Raw genomic sequence first — 9390 nt, 5'->3', positions numbered from 1 at the left:
GGTATAGCCAGGCAGGGTCTAAGAGGTACGGAGAGAGGAGGTATAGCCAGGCAGGGTCTAAGATGTACGGAGAGAGGGGGTATAGCCAGGCAGGGTCTAAGAGGTACGGAGAGAGGGGTTATAGCCAGGCAGGGTCTAAGAGGTACAGAGAGAGGGGGTATAGCCAGGCAGGGTCTAAGCAGTACAGAGAGAGGGGGAACAGATAAGATAAGTCTGCTTTTGGAATCTGTAAGTCTGTCTGAAATGCATAATTATATGACAATTTTGCACAATTGTATGTGTTCTCATTATTCTACTGTTGTTGTGTGTCTAGGTCTGTTTGAGGTGAGGTCACAAGACTACCTTGACTCACTCCCAGGGAGCGAGCAACGTGGGGTCAACAAGTTCCTCAAGGGTCTAGGTGAGGCCCAAATCCTCTCCCATACACCCTATCCACTCTAGTACCTACGTAGATCATATCCCAAGTCACTCTGGATAATAGTTTCTGATTCAATTGTCATTGTAAATTGTGATACATTAGTGAAACTACATCCCTCCTCAATGTATGAAAAGGTTGCCAGAACTTGCCTCTCACACCAACGTTTTTTTGATCCGGTTCTGTTGCCTGTTTTCATTTTCAGGAAATAAGATGAAATTCTTGTCCAAGAAATGATGCCTCGGGAAGGAACTCCATGAGCGAGAGAGCATGTTCAAGAGAGGTAGAGGAACAAACCACTTCGCCTAAAGATGTCTAAGGACCCAAACTCCCTGTGGAAAGCATGGAGTAGGGGATTGTGTGTGTCCACAGGCTTATGGACACATACTGGGCAAGGACTGAACACTCCTGGCAATATTTGGACTGAACGTTAAGGACTTGAGGGTGTTGGGGTTTAGGAATCGGACCAAAAAACATTAATATTGTCCTAGCCTGAAGACACAGACCCATTAAGAAACATCGTTCTCCATTGAGGTTACTGAGTGTCTTTCCGTTGCCTCTATTGTGGAGAGCTTACTTTTGTGAAGCGGTCAGTCTTTATAATGTACAATGATATACTGTATAGCACAGCTCATTTCCCTTCCGCGAGTTGGTATATAGAGTGTCTCCCCTCTATGTCACTCAGGAATGACTGACTCCATCCTCGATCCCAAAAGGCACCAATGAGAACCTGAGGATGTTGCTGGGTGGCTTAAGAATAATTCAATTTTGTACAGTAGCTTTTAAACATTCCACATATTTCTTTATTCTTTAAAAAAAATAGTACAACTTCTTTGTTAWCAGGAGGCTTATACGTTAATTTATACTGTATAGTTTCTGGAATAACTTTCACTTCCTTTTTTTCTCCTTCAAATGAAAGCAAACAATTCTCCTGTAGTTTGTGATGGACTTTATGTAGTCTGATCAGACGATCGATTGTAGAGCACTCTAGGTTACTATTGAGGAAATGTACCACTGTGATAGGAGAGTGAACTATGGATTGGACTGGGTGTATGCCAAAAAGAGGAAAAAGATAGGGAATGAAGGCAAAAATGAATCGAGTGGGAGAAGTGTGAAATCAGATCTCATGAAAAGAGGCCTGTTTAAGATGGACTTGATGTTGTAGAAACATATGTTCAGTATGTACAACCAATCAATATATGTCAATCTAAAACACAACTAGTTTCACCATAAACTTGTATTATTTTTAATTAAGAAATACCCTAAGTTTATTCGATTGTGTTTGATCTTGCAGAGGATGTTATAGACAAACAGCTATCACAATGTTATAAACTGCTTATGTATGTTATGTGTTTTATAGGTCACATAATTGTTTTCATTTTTAACAGACATGCAAAAGGTTACTGACTTGATTTCAGATGGAACTGTACAATGCACAACTGAAACCTTACCTGTTAGGTAATTACCTATATTATCCACTGGAGGGCGCTCTATTATCTATTTAATTCAAACCTGACAGGCTCCAGTTGTTCAGAGTCCAGTTAACCGTCAGTGCTCAATTTATTATGCTTTCTGTAAAGATGAATTGCACAATCGGTTTTCCTCGTTTGCTATAAATAAATGACTAATGATATCGAACGAAAAATCATTATTCTAAACTAAACGAAATATATCAACATATTTTGCCAAAGGTCATTACACATTGTTTTTAAGTACACAGCCTATTTATAGGTAAAGCCCTAGTACTTTGTACTATTTATCCCATTTATTATTCGAATAGTGTCATATAAAGAAATAAAATGGCCAATAGGGGTATTTTAATCTTTATTTGGGGTTATTTCACAACTTCAGATAATTATAAGAGGGCTGATAAGGTTTCGCAATAGCTTTGTCCCTTTGTGTGTTTGTCCCTCTCCTTACAGCGGCAATGATAATCCACCCGTTTTTCTTGATGGATTTCCTTTTTCCCTTCCGAGGCTGGCTTTCTTTTGCTTTTCGGAGCCCTGGCCCTCCCCTCTGATCCCCCTCCCTCATTACATGTTGACCGGTCAGTTCTGCCTCCTTCTTTCCCCTCGTCTTTTTCTCTGCCTTCCAGGCTTCATGTCATACCACAGCTAATTCCTGAAATTCCAGCCCTCCATTGCGCTTCCAAGGGGGTACAAATACTGATATTTCTTCACAGAAACCTGCCCCAAAAATTCCACTTCCCTGCCTGACCCACCCACCGGTGTTGTCTGTTGCTTGACCTTCAACAGGTAAGTTTCCAAAATATTCTGTCTATTTGTTTTGTAAGTGAACATACATCAGTGTTCTTTTAAAAGCAGTACATTGTGGGTGACCAAACTTTCTGTTTCAGCGTTAGACTGGTCAGTTGTATTCTATGTATAGTTGTATGCCGGTTACGTTGTTTCTAATACGCTTTCATTCACTGTACGAGGTAAACATTCTTTACATTTCTGACATTTTTTTCTCTCGAATTCCCAAATTTTTATCCCTGCACTACTTCCTGCGTTTCGGCCGGAACTTTTTAAAGGAAACTAATAACGTCATAGGCACGCAGTTAAACATTAGCGCTCGTCTGGGTGAGGCGACTAATATGTTTACGAAATAGCTATTTCAATTGCATCATTTTTGAGAATGTCACATGTCAGAGAATGTTTACGAAGTAATAGCCACATGTGTGTGAATWGTTTGAGTTTTTTTGTACCATAAAATACCAGCATATTAATAATAACAACTATTACTATGAATGACTGATACTAATAATAACTACAGTTATTACTAGTCATATAATACATGAGATATATTATACTCAATAAATATACTTAGAGATTAATGTGCGTTTTAATTATGTTTATTATGATTAGGCTATTATTATTGGTATTCGTTTTAATATTCATTTTTTATTTGTTATAAGCCTATTGTGTGAAAAGTCCACATACCGTACATTTATAGAATGCCTGTTACATAAACAAAATGTGGTTTACTGTGTATTGTATCTGTGTCCAAGCAAAATGTATTTACTGTATATCAGGCTAACATTTCAAAACGTCCACATTTTCAAGCATAATTTTATTTTTGCTTGGTTCATGATGTAAGGTACTTGGTATGCTGTTTTTGAGTCACCAATCCAACCACTGCTACCTGGCATATGTGTGTTTGTGTGTGGGCAGTGGGAGACGATTGGCGCACACACACACACACACACATACACACAGGGTTTGGTAGTGGAGTAAGTGGATAAACTGTGTAGATTTGCTGGTCATGGTGGTGCTTACATGGTGTGTGAGGGAGTAATTTTGGTCCGAGTGCAGGGTTAGAGTGGTGTGTGTGATAGTCTGTCCTCCCGTGGGACAAGGGACAGGGTGTGTATTCCACAGCAGCAACAGGTGGATTGGGCCAGGGGAGTGGACAGGTAGGGGCAAGATGAGGTAGGGGGCATGGACAGGTAGGGGAAAGATGAGGTAGGGGCCATGGACAGGTAAGGGGCAAGAAGAGGTAGGGGGCATGGACAGGTAAGGGGCAAGAAGAGGTAGGGGGCAGGAAGAGGTAGGGGGCATGGACAGGTAGGAGCAAAGCACACACCCTTTAGTGCACTCTCTTAAAACTACTTTATGACAGCCAAGGGATGTTGATTTTCTTTACCCTTCCTCACTTCTTTGTTTTTCTGTCTTGGGGTCTCTGGGTTCACTCTGTCCTTGTCTGTTTTTACCTTACAGTTTTTACCATACAGTAGCCTACTAATGACGAGGTTAGGAGTGAAAGGTATTGCTAACTTGCTTTGTGTGCCTTGTGACTGCGACATTGTAATCAATTTATCAAAACAAATTTTGTGTGTGTGTGTGTGTGTGTCTGCCCTGAGACTGGCCCTGTGCTGAGGAGACTGTTCAGTGTGCTCATCCCACATAGCAAGCATTCCTCCTCCACTCGCACGAGAGAGCAGAATAATGTCCTAGATATGTCCTACAGGACAAACAAATCCCCTGACCTCCAAGCCCCACCAACTCTACCAACCATCCTCCTCTCTAGGCTGTACATACTGTATGTCCACAGGTCATCGGGCTGTAGTAGTGTACGTTCATATTAGCCAGAAGTGAACATCTCTCTTCAGGGATTATCTTGGACTGATCTCATGCAGACTAGTCTCCCTCTTGACCTTTGACCCTGTATCCTATGTGATTATTATGAGGTATGACTGGAATATAGTGTAGGATTTTCAATATGCGTTAGGTGTTGGGTTAGTGGAGGTACATGGAGGGTTGAGGTGTTTACATATAATAAGGGTGGGCAATGTCTTTGATTCTGATCAAATCAAAGTTTATTTGTCACGTGCACCGAATACAACAGTTGTAGACCWTACAGTGAAATGCTTACTTACAGGCTCTAACCAATAGTGCAAAAAAGGTATTAGGTGAACAATAGGTAAGTAAAGAAATAAAACAGTAAAAAGACATGCTATATACAGTAGCGAGGCTATAAAAGTAGCAAGGCTACATACAGACACCGGTTAGTCAGGCTGATTGAGGTAGTATGTACATGTAGATATGGTTAAAGTGACTATGCATATATGATGAACAAAGAGTAGCAGTAGCGTAAAAGAGGGGTTGGCGGGTGGTGGGACACAATGCAGATAGCCCGGGTAGCCATTTGATTACCTGTTCAGGAGTGTTATGGCTTTGGGGTAAAAACTGTTGAGAAGCCTTTTTGTCCTAGACTTGGCACTCCGGTAATGCTTGCCATGCGGTAGTAGAGTGAACAGTCTGTGCCTGGGGTCTTTGAMAATTTATAGGGCCTTCCTCTGACACCACCTGGTGTAGAGGTCCTGGATGGCAGGCAGCTTAGCCCCAGTGATGTACTGGGCCATACGCACTATCCTCTGTAGTGCCTTGCGGTCGGAGGCTGAGCAATTGCCGTACCAGGCAGTGATGCAACCAGTCAGGATGCTCTCGATGTTGCAGCTGTAGAACCTTTTGAGGATCTCAGGACCCATGCCAAATCTTTTTAGTTTCCTGAGGGGGAATAGGCTTTGTCGTGCCCTCTTCGCGACTGTCTTGGTGTGTTTGGTGCACACCAAGGAACTTGAAGCTCTCAATCTGCTCCACTACAGCCCCGTCGATGAGAATGGGGGCATGCGCTGTCCTCTTTTTCCTGTAGTCCACAATCATCTCCTTAGTCTTGKKTACGTTGAGGGAAGGTTGTTATTCTGGCACCACCCGGCCAGGTCTCTGACCTYCTCCCTATAGGCTGTCTCGTCGTTGTCGGTGATCAGGCCTACCACTGTTGTGTCGTCTGCAAACTTAATGGGGTTGGAGTCGTGCCTGGCCATGCAGTCGTGGGTGAACAGGGAGTACAGGAGGGGACTGAGCACACACCCCTGGGGAGCTCCAGTGTTGAGGATCAGCGTGGCAGATGTTGCTACCTACCCTCACCACCTGGGGGCGGCCCGTCAGGAAGTCCAGGATCCAGTTGCAGAGGGAGGTGTTTAGTCCCAGGATCCTTAGCTTAGTGATGAACTTTGAGGGTACTATGGTGTCAATGAATAGCATTCTCACATAGGTGTTCCTTTTGTCCAGGTGGGAAAGGGCAGTGTGGAGTGCAATAGAGATTGCATCATCTGTGGATCTGTTTGGGCGGTATGCAAATTGGAGTAGGTCTAGGGTTTCTGGGATAATGGTGTTGATGTGAGCCATTACCAACCTTTCAAAGCACTTCATGGCTACGGACGTGAGTGTCTGGGTCATTTAGGCAGGTTACCTTGGCGTTCTTGGGCACAGGGCATATGGTGGTCTGCTTGAAACATGTTGGTATTACAGACTCAATCAGGGACATGTTGAAAATGTCAGTATAGACACCTGCCAGTTGGTCAGCACATGCCCGGAGCACACGTCCTGGTAATCCGTCTGGCCCCGCAGCCTTGTGTATGTTGACCTGTTTAAAGGTCTTACGTCGGCTACGGAGAGCGTGATCAYAGTCGTCCGGAACAGCTGATGCTCTCATGGATGCCTCAGTGTTGCTTCCCTCGAAGCGAGCATAGAAGTGATTTAGCTCGTCTGGTAGGCTCGTGTCACTGGGCAGTGCGCGGCTGTGCTTCCCTTTGTAGTCTGTAATAGTTTGCAAGCCCTGCCACATAAGACGAGCGTCGGAGCCGGTGTAGTATGATTCAATCTTAGCCCTGTATTGACGCTTTGCCTGTTTGATGGTTCGTCACAGGGCATAGCAGGATTTATTGTAAGCTTCCGGGTTAGAGTCCCACACCTTGAAAGCAGCGCCTCTACCCTTTAGCTCAGTGCGAATGTTGCCTGTAATCATTGGCTTCTGGTTAGGGTATGTGGGTGACTGATGTGGTGTACTCCTCAATGCCATCAGAAGAATCCCGGAACATGTTCCAGTCTGTGATAGCAAAACAGTCCTGTAGTTTAGCATCTGCTTCATCTGACCACTTTTTTATAGACCAAGTCACTGGTGCTTCCTGCTTTAGTTTTTGCTTGTAATCAGGAGGATAGAGTTGTGGTCGGATTTACCAAATGGAGGGCGAGGGAGAGCTTTGTACGCGTCTCTGTGTGTGGAGTACAGGTGATCTAGAATTTTTTTCCCTCTGGTGTGTTTGTGTGTGTTTGTGATAGACGTGTGTTTGTGAGCACATCATTCTGTACGTGTGTGTGTGTGGGTTCAGAGAGCAAAGTTGATCTGCTCCTTACAGGGCAACACAGTGGGACACCGTGTCAGAGACCATGTGCTCTCAGCAGAAAACATGCCATACAAATACGTTCCTTTCTCTCCCGATGCTTTCCCACTCCCCGCCCAGCCTGATTCCTGATCATCATATGAGAGCATGTTTTCATTTGGGATGACGGCCACGGCGTTATATGAGTGTATTTCATTTGGGATGACGGCCACGGGGTTATATGAGAGTATGTTATCATTTGGGATGACGGCCACGGCTTTATATGAGAGTATGTTTTCATTTGGGATGACGGCCACGGCGTTATATGAGAGGATGTTTTCAAGCTTTACATTCCGGTCCCGATTAGAGGAGATTGTGTCCAGCGGAGCCCCTCCCCCTCTCTGCTGCCCCCATACACCCCTCCAACTGCCAACCCTCTCTGGCATGGTCCTCAGTTGGTGCCCCCTGCAACCCATAGTCCTTCCCAACCTACAGCACCGGTGCCAGGGGTACTGATGAAGCTGTTACCTCTTATGGATGGGGGGGTGAGGGGGTGGCAACACACAATAGTTTGAATAAGTGGGCCTATGTTTATTTCTGTTTTCATAATGAAAGTGTGTGTTTGCATCTGTATGTGTGTGTCTGTGTTGTGGGAGGGGCCCCTGAGCGCAGCACCAGCTGGGGGATTATCCTGCTGAGCAGGCCCAGGGGAGAGGGGCCGAGGTAGGGGATAAGGGCGCTGTGGAAGGGGCAGCCTGGTTTAAGGGGCTTAGGTCAATTAACCCTGCTGGACACTTTGACTTAGGAACCTAACCAGCACCCTAATGGCTTATGCCCCACAGATCTCACTCTGCACTAAACATTCTCTTTATCAGTATTGGATTATTACATTGTAATTGCAGTTGTCCTTTACTCCAGGTTACTTTGTGAGCAAAGTTATGAAACATACTCTTTTGAAGCACAGCAAAGATACAATGACCACAAAGACCATTTCACCATAGACCCCTTATTTAAAAAGTTACTAAGGTTCACCACCAGAGCAAAGAAATGGGCTCTACAGTGTAAGTTTGCCCTCCTCAGTTGTTTTACTTATTATGACAAGGCCTTAGCAGGGGTCTGGCCGAGACAGATATTCCATTACAACAAGTTTCATAACTATTCCAGAAAGCCCACCCTAAACAAACTGATTGGAGTAAACACTGTCACACTCATTTCAGTATGGTGTGCTTGACAGAGCTTTAGTTCAGTGCTTCTTTAGGGTCAGTCAGTAGTAATGAGACTGAATTCTACCAGAGGGGTACTACAAAGCAGGATCAATTAGTTAGCCAGCTAACTTGCCTAAATATTCTGACCATAACTTTTAATTTTTTAGAAAGATAAGTTTCTCGTATCGGCTCTGACGAAGGCCGTGTGGCCGATACGTAAGCTTATTAAATATCGGTGATACTATCAAGAGCAGTGTGCGGTTTCCTTTTCCTTCATCAGAAAGATAAGTTTGAAATGGGAATGATCCAGTTTACTCAACAATGATAAACACATATTTAAGTTTAGCTTTCTTAATGAACCATAACATATGCAGTTATTTCTGGTTGTTTATCAAAGTTAGCTGGCTAACTCATTGATCCTGCTTTGTAGTATACCCCTCTGTAGTGTTATCCCCATCATTCCGGTTTTTCAATTAGGTTAATATAGTGTCCATGTAGCCTGTACATTCCTGGGTTCTTTTGTTAACTCACTAAACTATAGTTCAGTATGGAGAGTCCAGAGAACGAGGGAGGGGGGAGAGGGAAAGAGAAACAGAGAGAGAAAAAATTGAGAGAGCGAGAGGGAGGGAGGGAGGGAGGGAGGGAGAGAGAAACAGTGAGATAAAACAGAGACAGACAATAGGGCCTAAGCTGTCATTGTAAATAAGAATTTGTTCTTAACTGACTTGCCTAGTTAAATAAAATAAAAAAAATAGGGAGGGAGTGTGAGGGTCATTACCTGTTGTTTGTGTATGGATGTTGATCTGTGTGTGGTCAGTTTGCCCCATGGCCTCTGAATAGATACATTGTCTCATGCGTTTGTTTGGTGTGTGTATTTTAGTTATCTCGGTCATGTGTGTGCGTTCGTGTTGTGTGTGTACATGTATGGTTAACTGGCCAACTCATTTACGGGAAGCCCATTGGTACGTCAGGGGGCTCAGAGGAAGAGAGGGTGACTGGCTGGATGGAGATCGTTACTCACTCAGGGTTTTTCTGCACAGAAAAATAATGGGGGGGCTGCCTAAGCATTTTTTTTTATCCAAACAGTAAATCAGAATGGGAAAACG

The 9390-nt window shown here is 43.9% G+C and overlaps 1 protein-coding gene across 1 annotated transcript in view; it reads left to right on the top strand.

The window, feature by feature from the left end:
- The window catches only part of LOC111972070 (DENN domain-containing protein 2A), a 65537-nt gene extending 63489 nt beyond the window's left edge, over positions 1-2048 (top strand). Inside the window, 2 exon segments of the mRNA XM_023998911.2 lie at positions 314-400; positions 621-2048. Of these exon segments, the coding sequence (XP_023854679.2) occupies positions 314-400; positions 621-652 (119 nt within the window). The 3' untranslated portion in view covers positions 653-2048.
- The last annotated feature ends 7342 nt before the right edge of the window (positions 2049-9390 follow it).

Source organism: Salvelinus sp. IW2-2015, linkage group LG13 (genome assembly GCF_002910315.2).
Source record: "Salvelinus sp. IW2-2015 linkage group LG13, ASM291031v2, whole genome shotgun sequence".
NCBI lineage: Eukaryota > Metazoa > Chordata > Actinopteri > Salmoniformes > Salmonidae > Salvelinus > Salvelinus sp. IW2-2015.
This window is presented reverse-complemented; position numbering and strand designations above follow the sequence as displayed.